This window comes from Lipophrys pholis, assembly GCF_963383615.2.
Source record: "Lipophrys pholis genome assembly, chromosome: 17".
In the NCBI taxonomy this organism is placed as follows: Eukaryota; Metazoa; Chordata; class Actinopteri; order Blenniiformes; family Blenniidae; genus Lipophrys; species Lipophrys pholis.
In genome coordinates, this window is record NC_137643.1 from 26,230,892 (window position 1) to 26,252,621 (window position 21,730).

General features: G+C 46.8%; 1 protein-coding gene across 3 annotated transcripts in view; it reads right to left on the minus strand.

Annotated features, from left to right (window-relative positions):
- The window catches only part of npr1a (natriuretic peptide receptor 1a), a 32,299-nt gene extending 10,757 nt beyond the window's left edge, over window positions 1-21,542 (minus strand). The window contains exons 1-19 of one of the 3 annotated variants that reach the window (XM_080485373.1): window positions 21,121-21,542; window positions 19,711-20,458; window positions 16,260-16,450; window positions 15,890-16,003; window positions 15,630-15,783; window positions 13,795-13,889; window positions 13,361-13,496; window positions 13,160-13,244; window positions 12,865-12,985; window positions 12,673-12,747; window positions 12,503-12,580; window positions 11,918-12,022; window positions 10,880-10,951; window positions 10,602-10,761; window positions 9,013-9,168; window positions 6,467-6,635; window positions 4,379-4,525; window positions 3,122-3,245; window positions 2,606-2,674 (exon numbers count right to left, since the gene is read on the minus strand). In XM_080485373.1, the coding sequence (XP_080341499.1) occupies window positions 2,606-2,674; window positions 3,122-3,245; window positions 4,379-4,525; window positions 6,467-6,635; window positions 9,013-9,168; window positions 10,602-10,761; window positions 10,880-10,951; window positions 11,918-12,022; window positions 12,503-12,580; window positions 12,673-12,747; window positions 12,865-12,985; window positions 13,160-13,244; window positions 13,361-13,496; window positions 13,795-13,889; window positions 15,630-15,783; window positions 15,890-16,003; window positions 16,260-16,450; window positions 19,711-20,416 (2,757 nt within the window). In that variant the 5' untranslated portion in view covers window positions 20,417-20,458; window positions 21,121-21,542. The remainder of the gene's footprint in view (window positions 1-2,605; window positions 2,675-3,121; window positions 3,246-4,378; window positions 4,526-6,466; window positions 6,636-9,012; window positions 9,169-10,601; window positions 10,762-10,879; window positions 10,952-11,917; window positions 12,023-12,502; window positions 12,581-12,672; window positions 12,748-12,864; window positions 12,986-13,159; window positions 13,245-13,360; window positions 13,497-13,794; window positions 13,890-15,629; window positions 15,784-15,889; window positions 16,004-16,259; window positions 16,451-19,710; window positions 20,459-21,120) is intronic. The other 2 variants (XM_080485375.1, XM_080485374.1) reach the window with 2 other exon arrangements.
- Window positions 21,543-21,730: the final 188 nt, after the last annotated feature.

Below are 21,730 nucleotides of genomic sequence, written 5' to 3' on the forward strand. Positions count from 1 at the left end.
GTGGAGCGGGTTTTCTGACAAATGTGATGACTTGTGGAATATATTGCCTTTGGCTTACTCGTGCATGTTTAGTTGAAAAAAGGAAAAACTTCCACAGCACTCCGAAGTAAATAAAAAAATCTATTTTAGAGGATGTTTCTAAAACTTAAGTTCTCCTAATGAAACTATACCATGCTACGGTAAGAAAACCGTGTGGCTCCATCCTTGATTATCCCACAGCTGACCACATTCACGTCTGCACTATATCCCAGCATGCAGTTACTTCTCTTTCTTAAAGTGACAGAAACTTTTTCACATTCACAGCTATCAAATACCAAAATACTTTCCAAATAAAAACAAATAACATCAAATGAATCTTAACTGACTTTTAACAATGTTCTATGAACTTATTTCTTCAATAAACATGAACTTTCAAACAAAATATGCACTATACTTAACTTAAACTTGCATAAACTTAACTTGGCTCCCACAGAGTTCATTTAATTAATTGATTTGAAACGCTTCACTCGATAAAAAAAACCTACGTAATTAACGTAGTTTTGTTTATTTCTTTTTTTTTGTTATTTACTCCCTTACCGGAGCAGCAGCGTGTGCAGCATCTCTGGGCGCAGCACCGTGACAACAGAGCAGCACCGTGACAACAGAGCAGCACCGTGACTACAGAGCAGCACCGTGACAACAGAGCAGCACCGTGACTACAGAGCAGCACCGTGACAACAGAGCAGCACCGTGACTACAGAGCAGCACCGTGACTACAGAGCAGCACCGTGACAACAGAGCAGCACCGTGACTACAGAGCAGCACCGTGACTACAGAGCAGCACCGTGACTACAGAGCAGCACCGTGACAACAGAGCAGCACCGTGACTACAGAGCAGCACAGTATCGAGTGGAATAAAATTAAGGTAGAAGTTTCGCTTTAAAAAGTTTCCTGACGGCTGATTGAGAAAGTAAAAGTCATTAGTTTTACTTTGAAAAGCCGAATTTAACGACCACAGAAGTAATTCTGCAGCAAAACAGCAGGTTGCCATGTTGGCTGACCAGGAGCCACCAAACTGCTAAAACTGGAGGAAATACTGCTAAAATATTAATTTCTCCTCTTTCTCTCGTGTGTGTGTGTGTGTGTGTGTGTGTGTGTGTGTGTGTGTGTGTGTGTGTGTGTGTGTGTGTGTGTGTGTGGATATTACAGTATATTTTTGCCACTATATTAAAATTCTCAAAGTGGTGGACTTGCACTCTAACAACACCCAGACTTATGTGAGAGGTTTATTAATTAATTTATGTTTTTATTATTTTGCTGATCTTAGAGAGAAACCGTTTGGCACAAAGCTAAAGGGACGTTATAAAAACATTGAATTTGAATTTAAATATAGTCTCTGTCTGCTGAGTTGACATTAATTCCATGGTTTTCCCTGAATAAATATCCACTACAAGCTTCAGTCTTAAGTAGAAAAACGATGCAATTAATTATTTATTTTTTTAATCAATTGACAGCACCTTCTCTCTCTCTCTCTCTCTCTCTCTCTCTCTCTCTCTCTATATATATATATAAATAAGAATAAAACTAAATGAAATGAGAAATATAAATTATGCGTCACAATTTGGTAATAGGTAGTAATAAGTAGTTTGTATGGATTCCAATAAAAACCTTTTGGCTTGTTTTTTAAAAGCCTGTTTGTTGGCGCTGGATTGGAAATGTGTGGTTAAGCTGTTCAACTGCTCGAAGCCAGCGTGGTGTTAATCTGGGGAGGCCAGTGACCCGGGACTTGATGGAGTTCTGGTGTTGTGGAGGTGGCGGACAGTGGAACAAAATGAGGAGAGATGAGAAGGGGATGTTTTTTTTAACAATTTGGTGGATATGATTTAGTTCAAGCTGTACAACACATTTTTCTATTGGGAACAGTTTAGTTGAGTAAAGTGAGTGAGGTCAATGTGTGTACGAGGAAAGTTTTAGTACAACACAGGTCAGTTTGTTTTAACAAGTTTGTAGTTTATGCTTTGCTTTTCTTTGTGAGATCACTGTACCAAGAAGAACCGGAACAGCCAAAGTGACACTGAGCCAGAGCAGTAGCCAATAACCTCCAGGTATTTTGATTTACGGGCCAGAGATGTTGTCTTTGAGCCGACTTTCTGAATCACTGATTGGGCCATAGCTTCACCAGAAACATGATTAGCCTATCAAAGATATTCTGTTTTTGGAAGATTTTGTGTCCCATTACATTGGATATTTACATTTTGAATTTGACTGATTTGGGCTTTGAGGTGAACAGGATCGATTCCGTTTTACCCAGATGGAGACAATTTGTTATCAACTCGTACATGTTGGAGAACTCAGTTCAGGGTTTGTTCTATGACCTGTACATCTTCTCCTGACACCACAAGAGCTGAATTGTCTGCATATAAAAAGGAGCTCACAGTTACTGCCGATTTCATGTCATTAACATACAGTAAAGACAACAATGGACCAAGTATGCTGCCTTGAGGTACACTGCACGTTTTTGCTGCTGACCATGACATCACTCTATTCACAGCCACTCTTAGAGACTGTTAGCCTGTAGCACAATGTCAGCGTGGAGCGGGACTGTGAGCAGCGCGAGTAGATTCACCTTGTATACGTCAAAGTTGTCAATGATGGCATCGAAGCAGGTGTAGAGGTCGTTCAGGAAGGTCACCACCTGCAAGAGGAACCATCACAATAATTAGAATGAGCTGAGTTCTACTGACGTCTATCAGCTCACGGATGTTTTTTAGATTCTATTTCACTTGCAGCTACCATATACACACCTATAGGTCAGGTTGTATTCAACCTATAGTCAGGGTCTACTGACCTACAATCAGGTTCTACTGACCAATAATAAGGTTCTACTGTCCCATAACAAGGTTCTACTGTCCTACAATAAGGTTCTACTGTCCTACAATAAGGTTCTACTGTCCCATAACAAGGTTCTACTGTCCCATAACAAGGTTCTACTGTCCTACAATAAGGTTCTACTGTCCTACAATAAGGTTCTACTGTCCCATAACAAGGTTCTACTGTCCCATAGCAAGGTTCTACTGTCCTATAATAAGGTACTCTTGTCCTGTAATAAGGTACTCTTGTCCTGTAATAAGGTACTTCGGACCTCCATTGGCGTGCTCTCTGCTGACAGGCAGGTGAATCCCACGATGTCACTGAAGTAGATCGTGACGGAGTCGAAAGCTTCAGCCTGAACAGTCTCTCCTCGTTTGAGCTGCTCAGCAACAGAACTGAGACACAACAGAACTTAGTAACACAACTCAGACTAATAGCTGTAGTGGTGAGGTATAGTTACTGAGGGAGTATAGTTACTGAGGGAGTATAGTTACTGAGGGAGTATAGTTACTGTGGGAGTATAGTTACTGTGGGAGTATAGTTACTGAGGGAGTATAGTTACTGTGGGAGTATAGTTACTGTGGGAGTATAGTTACTGAGGGAGTATAGTTACTGTGGGAGTATAGTTACTGTGGGAGTGTAGTTACTGTGGGAGTGTAGTTACTGAGGGAGTATAGTTACTGTGGGAGTGTAGTTACTGTGGGAGTGTAGTTACTGAGGGAGTATAGTTACTGAGGGAGTATAGTTACTGAGGGAGTATAGTTACTGTGGGAGTGTAGTTACTGTGGGAGTGTAGTTACTGAGGGAGTATAGTTACTGAGGGAGTGTAGTTACTGAGGGAGTATAGTTACTGTGGGAGTGTAGTTACTGTGGGAGTGTAGTTACTGAGGGAGTATAGTTACTGAGGGAGTGTAGTTACTGTGGGAGTGTAGTTACTGTGGGAGTGTAGTTACTGTGGGAGTATAGTTACTGAGGGAGTATAGTTACTGAGGGAGTATAGTTACTGAGGGAGTGTAGTTACTGAGGGAGTAGTTACGGAGGGAGTGTAGTTACTGAGGGAGTATAGTTACTGTGGGAGTGTAGTTACTGTGGGAGTGTAGTTACTGAGGGAGTATAGTTACTGAGGGAGTATAGTTACTGAGGGAGTATAGTTACTGTGGGAGTATAGTTACTGTGGGAGTATAGTTACTGAGGGAGTATAGTTACTGAGGGAGTGTAGTTACTGAGGGAGTATAGTTACTGAGGGAGTATAGTTACTGTGGGAGTGTAGTTACTGTGGGAGTGTAGTTACTGAGGAGTATAGTTACTGAGGGAGTATAGTTACTGTGGGAGTATAGTTACTGAGGGAGTATAGTTACTGAGGGAGTGTAGTTACTAAGGGAGTATAGTTACTGAGGGAGTATAGTTACTGTGGGAGTGTAGTTACTGAGGGAGTATAGTTACTGAGGGAGTGTAGTTACTGAGGGAGTATAGTTACTGAGGGAGTGTAGTTACTAAGGGAGTATAGTTACTGAGGGAGTATAGTTACTGTGGGAGTATCTGGTAGAGTAGGTTCTCAGCCTTGCGTTTCTCTTCATGATACGCTTGAGTTCGTTCCTCCACCAGCTCCTCCAGGTTGTTGGCATACTGCTCCATACGGGACAGGAGGTTGTCCAGGATGTTGGAACCATAACCTCTGAGGAGAGAAGAGGACATCGGAGGAGACAAGATGAGACGGGAGGAGGAGGATACAGGAGGAGGAGGACACAGGAGGAGACAAGATGAGACGGGAGGAGATAGGAGGAGGACAACACAAGATGAAATGGGAGGAGGAGGACACAAGATGAGACGAGAGGAGGAGGACACAGGAGGAGACAAGATGAGACGGGAGGAGGAGGACACAGGAGGAGACAAGATGAGACGGGAGGAGGAGGACACAGGAGGAGACAAGATGAGACGGGAGGAGGAGGACACAGGAGGAGACAAGATGAGACGGGAGGAGGAGGAGGACACTGGAGGAGACAAGATGAGACGGGAGGAGGAGGATACAGGAGGAGGAGGACACAGGAGGAGACAAGATGAGACGGGAGGAGGAGGAGGACACAGGAGGAGACAAGATGAGACGGGAGGAGGAGGATACAGGAGGAGGAGGACACTGGAGGAGACAAGATGAGACAGGAGGAGGAGGAGGACACAGGGAGAGACAAGATGAGACGGGAGGAGATAGGACAAAGGAGAAAACAGGAGGAGACGGGGGAACTTCTCTGAAGATTTGGAGTTGGGGGGACCCGAGAGGTGAATGTGGAAAAAGCCTACGATAGGATGAGAGATGTCAATGGAAGACAATCTCTTGAGGAGGACGGTGAGAGAACTTGCACTCAGATGACTGGAATGGAGATCAGCCAGAATCAGCCGCCACGAGGAGGTCGGCGTGATTTTGATGAGAGCAGTTTGTTCTATGGCTGGGTGGGAACCAGACTGGACCTGCTCGGAGAGGCTGTTCAGAGTTAAATGGAATGTTGTTGGAGTTTGGAAATGAGAAGTAGGAGGGATAGAAATGGTGCTGAGGCTCTTGTAGTTGTTGGGATCTGAAACAGGTTTTTTCGATACTGGGGAGACGTCTATGGTTTTAAATGGTGTCGGAACAATTCTAGAGTGAAGTGACTGCAGGATGACGGCAGATATGAGGGGGAGGAGAGAGGGGAGGAGAGAGGGGAGGTAGGATATGTCCAGAGCTGTAGGGACGGGCTCTACATAGCTGTCTGAGATTTCAAGGCATTCGGAGTTTGACACTAGAGAATGGCTGACAGTGAGGAAAGTTTCCAGAGGAGGAGAGAGGTGAAGAATCGGGTCTTAAAGTCGGTGGATTTCAGGGTTCTTCATTGTTGAAAAGCAAAATCAAGAGCTCCAGCTGTCAGATGAGTACAGGGGAGGCGGGAGGAGTTCGAGTTGGTTTGAGCTATTGAGTGCTTGTAGTGTAATGTGTGGGATTTGAACTTTTCTTTGTCCATAGTGAGACCTGATATTGTATAGTCACTGGAGTTGCTGACCTTGAGCTGTGGAGGACTGGAGTTGTGGGGTAGGGTACAATGGGGGGAGATTTAATGAAAAGGTAACAGATGGATTTTTGACTGGAGCTAGACCGCTGAAAGTTCTGTTTAAATCATTAAATAGTTCATCGGGGTTAGGAGAAGACTCTGGGAACAAGGTAGTGGAGGAGAGGTGCAGACCCACATCAATTGTTTTAATCTTTAACCCAATGGACCATGGTGTCCGTTATGGAAGGACAATGAAGGCAGGAAATGGTCAGTTATGTGGAGTTTATTAGCAGTGAGGTTGGCGTGGTTAACTCCTGAACTTGAAGCTTGTCATGCATGATGAGAACTCTCTGGAAGGCCGATATTATCCTTGTGTATGTTAAAGTCCCTAAACAATAGAAGTTGGTGAGCGAGGATCGATAGGAGCGAAGCTTAGTGACGTTATGTAAGAAGTCACGGTGTAGCTTCAGGGGGCATTAAACTGTGACGATGGTGGCAGAGAAACCCGGCTGTATTCATGCAACACTCTCAGTAGAGCCGAGGAAAGATATGGACACTTCTCAAGGTGTCCCCCTGTTGTCCCCCCTGCGCCCCCCCACCTATGCTGCTTCCTTAGCAGGATCTTGATGGTGTTGAAGTCCGGTCTCTCACTCGGCTCTTCGTGCCAGCAGCGCTGCATCAGGATGCCCAGCTCCTCACTGTGACTGTGGGCGCAGAGCGAGGGCCTGAGGGGGGCGGGGACACGCTGCACCACCGCCTGGATGATCTCTGAGAGGGGAACATGGGGGGAACCATGAAGCTACACTGTACACACATCCTTCTTATTGTCTCCTGCCTTCCTACAGTGATGCTGTCATAGATCCTGTGACCAGCAGAAGTCGCCACCTTGTTTTTCTGAATATACGATTCGCCGCTACACTACAATGGAGACTGTCTGAAACAATGGTGGCTGCTCTTTATCCGGCGCTGCCGCTGCTAATCGTCGTAAGTAAATACGATTATGCAGTCAACAAGATACACAATGCAACAAAACACAGAACCGTTTCTGTCAATAACACAACATCCTTTGTCATAATTTGTGACTCATTATTAAACGGATTTTGCCTAACCCTATTCATAATACAAGTAAAGCTTCTACAAATGAAGTAACAAAAACAGTTAATTCTCAAAACTGATAGGCGTATCAGTGATGTCTATTTCGGAGGAGACTTGCATTTTCTTTGCCATTCCTGAAAAAACTCATTTTAGCTGTCCTTTAAGGGAACACAGTGAATTTTAGTGTCATCCTTCCTGAGCTAGATATTAATTATCACAATTATAAAAGGATGAGCTTAAACCATCTTTTAAATGTTTTGAGCATGACATCTGCGTCTACTCTTATTTTTTCTTGACTTATTTTTAACAAAAAAGCCAGTACCCCCGAGGCTATAGCGACTCTCTCTATGTCGAAACGTTTTCTGGATATAAGGTGGAAGGTTGTAATGATACTCTTTATACGTCACAGCTCGTGTGTTAAGGTCGTCAGTATCTTATATTTTTAAAGTTTAAAAATAAGATGGCAATAGGTATACAAATACGAATTAATGTGTGATTTCAAATTATTTCCCCATATTTCCACTGCATAACTCAGATATCATGACCAACTTGAGAATGCTGCAAGCTGGCGTGGAAGAGGAACTACAGCTTATTTAGCAAAAAAACATCCGACTGGCTTCTGTAGACTTTCAGTGATCGATTTGACAAGTTGAAGTTGACTTTCCAGAGCCTTCGGACGCTCAGCAGACGCAAAATGAAAGACTGACAACCAAAGGAAACCGGACTGCTGACCATGATCAATGACTGAATGCCTTGGAATGGTCTCTCACTGTCTCCCAGGACTCTAAAAGACTGCAGCTCAAGCTTTCAGACTAAAAGGGGCAATCCAGGCACAAACAGTAGATATGAAAATGACTTCCATCGGTGAGGACACAGAGACAAACTGTGTCTCTATCTTAATTCCAAAACCGCCACAAGTGCTGGATTATGGAGACAGTGAAGATGATGAAGTGAGGCCCGGGGATGAGGAACCAGAACGAGAGATGCTGTCCCACACCCAGAGCAGTGTCCTGACGGAGTGGACGCAGAGCGGGGGCGTGGCTGCTCTGTCAACAGTGACAGGTCGGTCACGCCTCAATAACGCGAGCTGAGATAGAGACCAGTCATCTGCCACCAGCAGACATTTCTGATGAAGAGGAAGAACACCGTCAAATCGGTATGTTGAAAAATAGAGAACTCTTCTAATTCCCAAACTGCTGCGGGCTGAGAACTGCAGTAAGCACGTCTTGATTGATAGAGCACCTCGCACTCTGCAGTCTAAACCACCAGAGGGCTCCAAACCAATCACGACCGTGGCTGGGTTCACCTGGCACGAGAGAATGAGACAACATGTAAAGACGAAGGCTTTAGTGGAGGAAGAACTCTGAAGGTTATCCTTACCACTAATATAATGGTTTGAGTCCAACTGAAGGTCCATTGTAGTTACTGTACACGTCGATGTGCTTTCTGTAACTCTGGACCAAACTCAGAGGACTCAGCCTTTTTCTGTGTTTGACACAATACCAGATGATGAACAAGTTAGTTTCTTTAAGAAGAGACTTTAATTGTTATCTGGATCCATACAGACAGGATGTCCTCTTCCCCTCAACCCAACATTTTTACTGTTCAAGTTCTCAACAACCCGATGAAAACAAAACTAACAGTCCATCACTGCTCACTGGCCAGGCCTTCTATGATCATATCACATCGGTCATTTCAATTCCTCCAGACCGACCACAAGGGGGCGAACAACGGTTCCTCTTGGTGGGATACACTCCCTCCCTGTTTAATCTTGTACGCAGATAACTTGTTAGTGAGCATATAGAAAACCCAAACATTTCCATCCCCATTTTATCATATCGTAAAAACAACGTCACATGGTAGTGTGTGTGTGTGTGTGGGTGTGTGTGTGTGTGTGTGTGTGTGTGTGTGGGTGTGTGTGGGTGTGGGTGTGGGTGTGTGTGTGTGTGTGTGTGGGTGTGTGTGTGTGTGGGTGTGTGTGTGTGTGTGTGTGTGTGGGTGTGTGTGTGTGGTGAGGTTGTGGGTTTGATCCTGGGGCGTGTGCACGGACCTTTCGGGGTGAGTGGGTGATCATGGAGGTAGAAAACCCCCCGGAGCAGAGCCACTTCCTGCAGGATCACCCCGAAGCTGTACACGTCCCCCTTCGGACTCCCACAGGAGGGAGGAGAGTCCATCCTCAGCAGCTCCGGAGAGGTCCACAATTTACCTGGTTCAGTGGAGCCAATAGTTATCATTAATAACAAGCATCAGTAATTAGCATTATCAATAAGTCACAAATAATTAGGGCCAGCAGAAATCCTAAACCTGAAAATTCCTGGTCTCCTAACACAGACAGCCAATCAGAAGTGTCCCCATGGAAGGATAGGAGACTGAGAGACTCCCTCTCCAATCAGCCAATCACGCGCTAACGCTGGTTACCATGGTTTCCAGAGTGTAAAAAGAAACAGGAGACGAAGTGGCGTGGGACGTTCTGATGTGCTTGGGGCCACGTTTACGTTTCAAATGAAAACAAATCATTTTTGTATTTGCATTTCCTAAAACGATGTCTGTTTCCACGGTAACGGCAGAAACCGTGAGAACAATGTAGTTTTCATGTTGGGCCACAAATTGGTGGTGCGGTTTTTTGTAAAGAAACCACCCACACACACACACACACACACACACACACACACACACACACACACACACACACACACACACACACACACACACACACACACACACACACACACACACACACACACACACACACACACACACACACACACACACACACACACACACACACACACACACACACACACACACACACACACACACACACACACACACACACACACACACACACACACACCAGCCGAGAACAATCGGCTCACTTCCTTAACGTTCCATAACGTAACGATCCTGAAACTATCTCCACCTCTGCTGCCCGGCGTTCTCCACCTTTCCTAAAGTACTTTATGTTTCACTTCAGGAGTTCTGAGCCTCTGGATCTTTATTTGCTTTTAAATTGTGATTGTTCAGACGGGAGACGGAGGATCTCCTCACACAAGCGCCCAGTAGCTCTGGAGCATGAGCAGTCTGCGCAGAGGTCGCACGGTGAGAACAAGCTGTGTTCTGGAGAACAAGCTGTGTTCTGGAGAACAAGCTGTGTTCTGGAGAACAAGCTGTGTACTAGAGAACAAGCTGTGTTCTGGAGAACAAGCTGTGTACTAGAGAACAAGCTGTGTACTAGAGAACAAGCTGTGTACTGGAGAACAAGCTGTGTTCTGGAGAACAAGCTGTGTTCTAGAGAAGCAATCTGACAGCAGACTCCCCCACCCACCCCCGTCCTGCTGTCACTGTGGGAACAGACAGAGGTTTGTCACAAACTGGCTCAGGGTTAGTGACAAAGGTAAATCAGGCCTTTTTTAGTGCCACAAAAACTTTTTTATTGCGATGAGAACAAGCCTGATGACAGACGACTACATGGGGTGTTAATGTTTATCAAGGGAACAGTAAAATCATACCCACAGCAGATCTGTGAGCGACGCAGCCTCAGAGACAGACAGACAACTTTTACAGCAGTAGCAGATTATGTGTGTGTGTGTGTGTGTGTGTGTGTGTGTGTGTGTGTGTGTGTGTGTGTGTGTGTCCTACGTGCGTAGTGAGCGTGTGTGTCCTCAGTGTAGCAGTTGGTCCTCAGACTCTGCAGACCATAGTCAGTGATTTTCAAGACGAAGCGACTGTCCACCACACAGTTTGAGGACTTCAGGTTGCCGTGGGAGACGATGACACTGTTGTGGAGAAAGGCCATCCCCTGGAACACACACACACAAACACACACACACACACACACACACACACACACACACACACACACACACACAAGACTGTAGTCTCAGCTGTCTCCATCGCTCAGCTCAACAGGTGGTTACCTTGACGATGTCAGTGATAAGAGAGGATCTGAACATCCAATCAAGAGTGATGCTGTCACTCTCCATCAGGTCCTGGAAGATAAATACATCAGGACAAGTCTGTCACCTGGTAGTTCAACATTGCTATTCAGTCGTTTCAGATGAGCAACGATTCAACCATCATCCTACAGCCACACTGGAACCATCCTACACCTGCCTAGAGCTACTCCAGAACCTTCCCAAAGCCACTCTGGGGCTACTGTAGACCCATCCCACACCCACTCCAGAACCACCCTAAACCCCGATAGAACCATCCCACACCCACTCCAGAACCACCCTAAACCCCAATAGAACCATCCCACACCCACTCCAGAACCACCCTAAACCCCAATAGAACCATCCCACACCCACTCCAGAACCACCCTAAACCCCGATAGAACCATCCCACACCCACTCCAGAACCACCCTAAACCCCGATAGAACCATCCTAAACCCCGATAGAACCATCCTACACCACTATAGAACCACCCTAAACTCTTATAGAACCACCCTAAACCCCGATAGAACCATCCTACACCACTATAGAACCACCCTAAACCCCGATAGAACCATCCTAAACCCCGATAGAACCATCCTAAACCCCGATAGAACCATCCTACACCACTATAGAACCACCCTAAACCCTTATAGAACCACCCTAAACCCCTATAGAACCATCCTACACCACTAAAGAACCATCCTACACACAATCTGTAATCACCCTATATCCATCCTACAGCCACACTACTGCCACTATAGAATCATCCTACAAGCCACTGGACAGCTGCCGCCCTACAGCAGCCTACAACCAGACCACAGCCACCCTACAGTCGTCCTACAGCTGCCTTACAGCTTTCTATATCCACCATGTCTTCTCCTGTTGCTAGGTTACAATATCGATTGATACAATACTCTCAGATAATGTTTACAGTCTGCGGGACCACAGGCTGATAGAGGGGCAACAGGGCTCATAGAGGGGTACTAGTAGGTAATAGGGGTAATCCCACGGGCAAGCCATACCTGCAGACTACCTCTGGGGCAGTACTCAGTGATGATGCACATGTTCGGAGGGTCGAGGCAGGCACCAATGAAGCGGGTCAGGTGTTCATTCTGAACGTCTCGCATCTGCATCAACGCAAAGTCTGCTGGTTCAAATCTCAACATAGAGGCACGCATGAAGGTCGGCAAGTAGTCCATATGAGGGTCAGTGGGCCGGCCAGTCAATGGGTCAACTGGTCGTTCAAGAGGTCAGCTGATAAGTCAACCAGTAGGTCAGCTGGTTGGTTAATAGATCAGCTGGTTGGTCAGTAGGTCAGCTGGTTGGTCAGTAGGTCAGCTGGTTGGTTAATAGATCAGCTGGTTGGTCAATAGATCAGCTGGTTGGTCAATAGATCAGCTGGTTGGTCAGTAGGTCAGCTGGTTGGTTAATAGATCAGCTGGTTGGTCAGTAGGTCAGCTGGTTGGTCAGTAGATCAGCTGGTTGGTCAATAGATCAGCTGGTTGGTCAATAGATCAGCTGGTTGGTCAGTAGGTCAGCTGGTTGGTCAATAGATCAGCTGGTTGGTTAATAGATCAGCAGGTCAGCTGGTTGGTCTGAGTTCTTACATGTTTCAGTTCAAACAGAACCTTCCTGGTGAGCTCGATGCGTTTCTTGTTGATGTATTTGATTGCTGCCAGATTTCCCTGCAGGAGATGAAATGAGCGCCGTTACCAGTTTACTCATGACAGACTCAGGACAGTCCTGTCCATCACATCACCAGCAGGCCCTTTCTGACCTTGTAGTATCCGGTTTTGGTGTAGATCTGAAAGTTTCCCTCCATGGTCATCAGGGAACCATAGTTTGATCCTTTCTAAAAGAAAAGAAAAAGTCAAATCACAGCAAGATAGAGAGGATGTAAAGAGACAATAACCATATAATATTAATACTACTACTACTACTAAAAATGAATTTATAAAATGTGTGTTACCATGGAGAAAGTGAGTCTGCTGCAGGTTCTTTTCAGGACTTTATTCATGTTGCTCATCTGCACGTCGTCCCACGACAGCCTCCAGAGCTGAGCGGAAAGCTCATTCTCCAGCTTCAGTTTCCTGTGACCAGAACAGACACACTGAGGAGGACGACCTGGAACAGACTTCCTCCCTCTTCAGTCCTCCTGCCTCAACACATTGCTGCTGCCATCAATACCACCACCACCAGAGGGAGACAGATTGTCAGAGAGTGGATAAGTGACAAACAGTGTGAGTGTGTGTGCTGGTTCTCACCTGTACATGAAGACAGTGACAATAAGGAAGATGATAAACACAAAGCAAATCACTATGGCAACCATTTGATGCATCGTAACGGTACCTGAGAAAAAAAGAAACACGAAACAAAACAGGAGCTTGTGGGTTTGTGAGGACCAGCTACAGGTTACACAGAGTAACAACCAGGATGCTTCTGTGTGTGTGTGTGTGTGTGTGTACGTGTGTGGCAGGCTGGGTTTTCATTCTTGAAGCCACACTCGGGGTTGTCTGTTGGCGGAGCTCCGCCGGGCCACTGGAAGTCCAGACCGCTCTGCAGGACCATCTGTTTTATACTGCTGTTATACACACACACCACCTGAACACACACACACACACACACACACACACACACACACACACACACACACACACACACACACACACACACACACACACACACACACACACACACACACACACACACACACACACACACACACACACACACACACACACACACACACACACACACACACACACACACACACACACACACACACACACACACACACACACACACACACACACACACACACACACACACACACACACACACAGTGAACAACAGTGTCATGGCGTGGAGCCTGATTGCTGAATCGCAGGTCATGTTTCACCTGAAACTCGCTGGTGTCGAAATCGGTCATGTCCCACACAGCGAAGTCCACCTCTCTGTCCCCCATCTCGTCCATGTGTACCTCGCCCATCACTCCTAAACACAGAAACACGGCAACTCGTCATCACAGTGACAAATAAAACATTCAATTCAATTTCCACAGCTCCAAACATCATATCGAAATATCAACACAACTTGTCACCACAGTATTGCCGTCAGTGAGGAGTTGGGAAGGAATCAACAGGACAACACTTTGTCGTCATGAACGCAGTCATCATGGTGACCGGGTCAGAACACGGTGGAGGTGGGTGGAGAGGACCTCAGAATCATTTCCTATCATGCCTCAGGGAGCTGTGACGCACTGACCGACTGAATGATGGCTGCTGATTTATATGCAACATACTCTGTGTTTTTAAGAGCATGAAAGCTGTTCAATCTAATTAAGACACACACACACACACACACACACACACACACACACACACACACACACACACACACACACACACAAGATGAACCTCCCATAGTGATGGATGGCTGTGTTTCATCTGCAGCTCCAGCGACAGTAACCGGGTAATCTAATGAAGGTAATCAGATTACTGTTTGGTTCCAGCTGTGTCCTTCCTGCAGTGTTGCAATGAGGACATCACCCCTCACCATCCCACACTGTGTCCACTTTGTGTTTCTGTCTGTCCTCCACTCCACGTTTCTCTCACAAGTTAACAGTTTGTGTAAAACACAAAACCAACACCCAGGGACCAATCAGAGAGTAGAGAACCAATCAGAGAGGAGAGAACCAATCAGAGAGGAGAGAACCAATCAGAGAGTAGAGAACCAATCAGAGAGGAGAGAACCAATCAGGAGAGAACCAATCAGAGAGGAGAGAACCAATCAGAGAGTAGAGAACCAATCAGAGAGTAGAGAACCAATCAGAGAGTAGAGAACCAATCAGACAGTAGAGAACCAATCAGAGAGTAGAGAACCAGTCAGAGAGTAGAGAACCAATCAGACAGTAGAGAACCAATCAGAGAGTAGAGAACCAGTCAGAGAGTAGAGAACCAGTCAGAGAGTAGAGAACCAATCAGAGAGTAGAGAACCAATCAGACAGTAGAGAACCAATCAGAGAGTAGAGAACCAGTCAGAGAGTAGAGAACCAGTCAGAGAGTAGAGAACCAATCAGACAGTAGAGAACCAATCAGAGAGTAGAGAACCAGTCAGAGAGTAGAGAACCAGTCAGAGAGTAGAGAACCAGTCAGAGAGTAGAGAACCAATCAGAGAGTAGAGAACCAATCAGAGAGTAGAGAACCAATCAGAGAGTAGAGAACCAGTCAGAGAGTAGAGAACCAATCAGACAGTAGAGAACCAATCAGAGAGTAGAGAACCAATCAGAGAGTAGAGAACCAATAAAAGAACTAATCAGAGAATCAATCAGAGAGCAGACATTTTGTTTCGTTCTCAAGGAGGGAGAAGAGTGAGTCACAGGCTGGATGTGTTTCCTGTCCGGGTTGGTGGTTTGATTCCCGGGTGGCTCACTGGTTGGTTCCCACAGCTGGTTCACATGAGCACGCCAACACGCTTCAGCCATGAGAACATGTGTGTTCCGCTCCGGTTCCCATGGCGACCCCACACAGCCCGCAGACTCCTGATTGGCTGTCACGATCAAACAACTCTTGGGAAAATGAAGAGTGTGTCCACTCCTGGTGGACACACTAAGTCCTCACCTCCACGGGAATCACTGAGAACACTGGGAACTCTGGGAGTGAGCACACAGCTGTGGGACTACAAACATGGAGGGATTCTTCAATGTGCAAGATCACTTCAGGTTCATGTCCTCACCTGGAAAGGTTCTGTTCCACATCTTTTGGGTCACTGTGTCCCCTCTGGGTCTCTGCACTGGCCCAGGCCCTGGTCTCTGCTGGCTCAGCGTCTCGTTCAGGGCCTGGGAGAACATCATGAGTCCGTCGTAGAAACCTCCGGCGATCAGGTTGTACTGACAGAAACAAACGCATCAGACCACAGAGCAGTTTGATCAGGACTGAAATCAGGCCCCGGATCAGTATTGGCATTAGGTTTAGGACCAGGTTTAGGACCAGTACCACTGAGTCTGTGATAGTGAAGTTGAACATTTTCTTGGCATTCCTCTTCAGGATCCCAGTAAACTGCAGATACTGTGGAGTCTGAGGCTGGTGATACGTCAGGACCTTCACACTCTGCAGAGTCGGAAACAAACATTCAGATCAGAGGAGCAACATTAGCATTAGCTGTCAGCGCTAGCTGTGAGCGTTAGCAGACTTTACAGCAGGTCTGGTTTGAGTCTCAGACTGGTCTGACGGGTTGAGAATGTGGTGACAGAAGCTGTGGGAAAGCAGAGAGAGCCGCTCTGGGACCAGGATCCGATTTGGGATGTGGTCTGGTGTTTGGCTCAGGATCTGGAAGTGGAGCAGTAAAACCAGAATTGGGACTCACCCTGAAGGCAAGGCGGGCTGCGTAATCATCCGGGTCTCCTCGGAACCAGGGCCTGATGGGACCGCCGCCCTCCAGACCTTCTGCAAACAGGTTGATGAAGAAGAAGACGTAGTCCTTCAGGTCCACGCCGTCCTTCCAAAACTGGACCAGGAGAGTCCGCAAGACATCCCAGGGACAGCAGGTGTACACCACTGAAGTGGAAGAAGAAGAAGAAGTCCTCCTCAGACCAGGTCCTCCAGACCAGGTCCTCCTCAGAGCAGTTCCAGATTGTTTCCAAGGTGAATCACTGTACACTGACTGTACAGCTGACTCCATGTTCGTGTTGTTTTTGTAAATCGCCCACAGAAACACCCTCTCTTTCTCACACACACACACACACACACACACACACACACACACACACACACACACACACACACACACACACACACACACACACACACACACACACACACACACACACACACACACACACACACACACACACACACACACACACACACACACACACACACACACACACACACACACACACACACACACACACACACACACACACACACACACACGTGGGAAAAAGTTGAAATGTTCTCAGCACTCTGAGAAATAACAACAGACACAGTCCAAACAGTCTACACCAGGGTTGTCCAATCCTGGTCCTCGAGGGCCCCTGTCCTGCATGTTTTAGTGACCGACTCCAATGATGATGTCATCACCAAGGTTGTGAAAAGGCCCAATAACGAGCCTCTCATTGCAATCAGGTGTGTTGCAACTGGGAGAGAGCTAAACCTGCAGGACCAGGGCCCTCTAGGACCAGGGTTGGACACCCCTTGGCTACATAGTCTACACCAGGGGTTCTCAATTCTGGGCCTCAAGGTGCGGTGTCCTGCATGTTTTAGCTTTCTCCCAGCTTCAGCACACCTCCATCTGATGTTGATGTCAACGTCTGGCTTGTAAAAAAGCCAAGTGACGAGCCCCTTATCGGATTCAGGTGTGTTGCAACTGGGAGAAACCTAAAACATGCAGGACACCGGCCTTCGAGGCCCGGAATTGAGAACCCCTGGTCTACACAGTCCACACAGTCCAGGGCTTGACATTCGGGCAAGTGCTTTCAACTTTTTACTTGCCCTAAGTTTAACGGAAATTCCTAAACTTGGGTAATGTATGCAATCGACCAATAAATATATTGTAATATGTTTCTGTAATTGTTTTTTGAATAAACTTGAGGTATATTTGACTCCAATTAAAAATGGCTACTCAAACCATAATAGGAGTTTTTTACAATTTAACTTCTACAAAAAATAAATAGTATCATACATTAAATGATATTATTCAGTGACTAGAGTACACCAATAAAAAGACACTAAACTGATGCATGACAGAGTGCAGTACTGTAGAACACAAACTGACAAAATGTGGATCCATTTTGTCACTAATATATTTTTGTATCAACAAGTCAGCCTGAACAGAGAGACCCCCCACAGTCCTCGATGATTTGCTTTGTATTGCTTTTGTCTTTTCCAGACGGCTTGACTCAAATGCAAAGACAAAAAGCAACTGGAAAAGACAAAGACAAAACAGGAGAAGCATTGACAAAATGGAATAAGTAAAGACAAGACAGTAAAAGAATATGACTACTTTTGAATATTTTTTGTATTATTAATTGTCTTTATATTTCCACATTTATTTCCTTTTAATTTTGGCACTCCTGAGATTCCATAAGACGAGGCTTCATGGATCAGAAATCTCCGCAGGTTGGATCGGAAATTTCCGATCCGTGAATTACTTTGATATCGGAACCCAAATCTGGATCGGATCGGCCCCATCCCTAAAAACCACTAGCCCTTTAGTCCACTCATAAGGCTTTTCCACCAAAAAGAACCAGGTTCTAGTTCAGGTTCTAGTTCAGTTCTTAAATGAGCACCACCAAAGAACCGGTTCTTTTTCCACCGTTAGCGGAGCCAGTAGAGCTACGTCACTGCGTCACTCCAAAACGTGAAACGTCACTGATTTCACCAATGTGGCACTGAAGGCTCATCCAGGAACCAGGAGACGGACTGGACCAGTGGTTTAGTCCGGGTCGCTCCATCTAGTCTGACCTGAACCTCTGAAGCACCAAAGAGCCAGAAGACATTATGTCTCTTGTGTCTCTGTTGGGGTTTTTTCACGTCCGTCTTGCTTTAGTCCAGAGCTCCAGAGTGGACATAGAGGGGAATAATAAGGTGTGAATGAGTTTGGCTCTTATTTTTCACCGTTCCAACATTCCATAGTGACTTTCTGCTCCTTTCACTTTATTTCTGGACGTGTCTGAATCAAAAGCTTCAACATGGAGGAATGGAGGTGTAGAATGATAGAACTGCTCTACAGCCGTTTCCATGGTAACCTAGGTAACCACTCTGATTAAAGTTCTCATTCACATGAAGCCATTAAAAGGCTCATTTTAGCTCTAAAAACTCCAAGTTTTCATTTCCAGTAGTTTGTAGTTTGTTTAGTAGTTCCTGAGGAACCAGAAGTCTGGCTTCATTAGAAAGAAGTTCTGTGGTTATAAAATAATATCGGAGCGTCTCTGAGTAGAGCGGAGCGCCCCCTGCTGCCTCACACTGCCTTGCTCAGCGGCTGCAGCTCCTCAGCCGGCGGTCAGAAGGTGAAACAAGACCTGGACGTGACCTTAGTTAGAATCATGTCACCATGAAAAGTGTGGAAAATAAACTACAATGGAAAACTACTTCTAAATTCTATCTGACGTAGCTGACTGACAGGTGGAGCTCTGCAGCATCTCGAGAGCTGCGGCTCCGCGAACGCAGATTAAATAATCCCGTTCCCTCCTATTATTAACTTCAGGGAACGACTTATTATATCGTTCACACGCGTATTTTTATTTTTTTCTCTAGAACCACTCTGGGGCTCCGTGTTCACTGGAGTTTTCAGAAAGCTGGTTCAACCTCTCCTCCACCTTTTAGCTAGCGATAACTCCAGGGATACCTCCAGAGATACCTCCAGAGATACCTCCAGAGATACCTCCAGAGATACCTCCAGAGATAACTCCAGATAACTCCAGAGATAACTCCGCCCCCAGCTGATGACGCGTCGGGTCCCAGTCTGGCTCCTCTCAGGTCCAGCAATGAAGGTGGACCAGCGTAGCAGCAGTTTAGACCTTGTTTGACCGGGGCTTTGGTGGTGGAAAGACAAAGGACTGGTGCTAAGGCTGGCCCTGGACCAGAACTAGAACCTGGTTCTTTCTGGTGGAAAAGCCCCCTCAGTCCACACTGTCCAGTCTACAGTCGACATAGTCCATAGTCCACACGGTCTACAGACTACAGTCGATATAGTCCATAGTCCACAGAGTCCACAGGTTGTTCATTCTTTCTCAGTCATTAAAGGACAGGAGACAGGAGAAACCTGCGTTGAGGACTGTGGAGGAATCGAACTCTAAACCCGAACGAGAGCTGACCTCGGCCGTTGTCACGGATCTCCTGGACCAGGGCCTGGTAGTCGATGTCATGCAGATGGTGGTGGTACGTGGAAATGTTCCGAGCTTCCAAAACCTCGAATAGAGCCTCCACGGCAAAGTAGCATGGCCCGTCGTCGTTGTCGTCCTTCACGTTGGTGAAGAGAAGAATTGCTTGGTGATGCCAGCCGAAGGCTTCTTGGATTTTGGCAGCGAACTCCCCAAGCTTCTTGTGAGTGGGGCCAGTGTTGGTGACCGCCCCGTTATTCTCGAAGGCCCAAGCCCGGGCGCCAGCGGTCACCATGGGAACGTCCCAGTGTGTGGTGAACCGTGCCACAGGAGAGGAGGAGTAGTCACAGCCGGGCCCGATGAAGGCCCAGGGCTCGTGATATATCTGCAGGTCAACAGCCGCCAGTGACGCCATGGAGTTCGAGCAGAACCCCTCGCGGTTCTCAGAGTTTCCATAGAGCAGCCGCAGCTTCAGGCCTGGCAGCAGCGAAGGGTCCGAGTTGATCAGCTCCAACGCCTCCAGCAGTGCCGGTGCCACGCGAGGCCACGCCCATGCATAGTCTGTGTTTGTCAGTGGCAAGATGGCCGCCACTGTGACCTCCTGGAGACCACCTGTGGTGTTGTCGGGCAAGAGGGAGAACGCTGCTGATTGTATGAGGAGAAGAAGGAGCTGGAGGGAAGGGAGTGGCCAGGGCAGCATGACAACGAGCCTGTCAGACACACTGAGGGAAAAACAAACAGCCTGCAGACAAAATCCAGGGGAAAACAAACAGCCTGTCAGACAAACTACAGGGATGAACAAACAGCCTTATCAGACAAACTGCAGGAAAAACAAACATGTCAAATTGCAGGGGGGAAATTATATGCTTGTCAGACAAACTACTGAGAAAAACTACCAAACTGCAGGGGAAAATGGAACAGCCTGTTAGACTGTAGGGAAACACAAGCAATGTATCAGACAAACAAAAACAAGATAAGCTTGTCAGACAAGCTACTGGGAAAAACAATTATTTGACAAGTTGTAGGGAATGCCTAACTATGTCAGAGAAACTCCATGGAAAAATGAACAGCCTGTCAGACAAACTACAGGGAAAAACAAATGGCCTGTCAGACAGACTGTTTGACTAGGAGGCTGAGGACTGTCTGGGATTTGGGGGCTCTGAGGAATTGATGACTATGTTTACTGAGGAAGAGGGCTTCACCACCTGTTCACTCTGAGGTTACCATGACGACAATCAACCCATGATGGTTTTATAGTTGTAGCAGACTGAGTTTCCATAGTAACCGACTGCAGCCTGGAGCATGCGGCTGTTGTTCAGCTTTTGATATCAACCACAGTGAGTTCAACAGGAAAACTACTCAAACAAAGAAACAAACTTCATGAGAGAGTTTCTTGTAGTTTACCTGAGCCCAGGAGGAGTGTTCTGCTTCCTTTTCAGGCTTCAGTGAAGAAAACAATCCAAATCAGAGCAAAACAAAACCTCAGAAAAAGAAAATGTTTGTTTTCCTTTTCCTCCACCGGGTGACATTGAAGAACTGTCCCGGTCCTCGTGTGGGTCCGCGGGCCGCAGCTTTGTGCTTACCTGCGGGCTCGTGCAGCGCGTCCTCGCGCACAAACAAGAAGAAGAAGAAGCAGCAGAAAGCAGCAGCGGGGCTCCAGGAGCTCGCGCGTTTCCGCCTCACGTCCCGGTAATGTTCCAGCTTCTTCCCGGGGAGCACGCGGACGAGCGTGTGGCGCGCGTGCGTGAGCCTGCTGAGGGGGTGTTCACTTTCCTGGATGAGGCGCTTGCGTGCGCTGGTGAATTAGTGCGCGTGCACGGCTACCCGGCCCCGCCCCCTCCTGTGCACGCTGATGTTAATCAAAGTGGAGCTCAGGGGGCAAATGGATTCGCGCTGGGGCAGTTAGCAGTCCGCTCGTGAATTGTGGGGCAGTCTGAGAGTTCCTGGGGTAGTTCTCTCTGCCTCGTCAGTCTTGGGGCCGTTATCAGTGTGTTATTAAGTTTGGGGCAGTTAT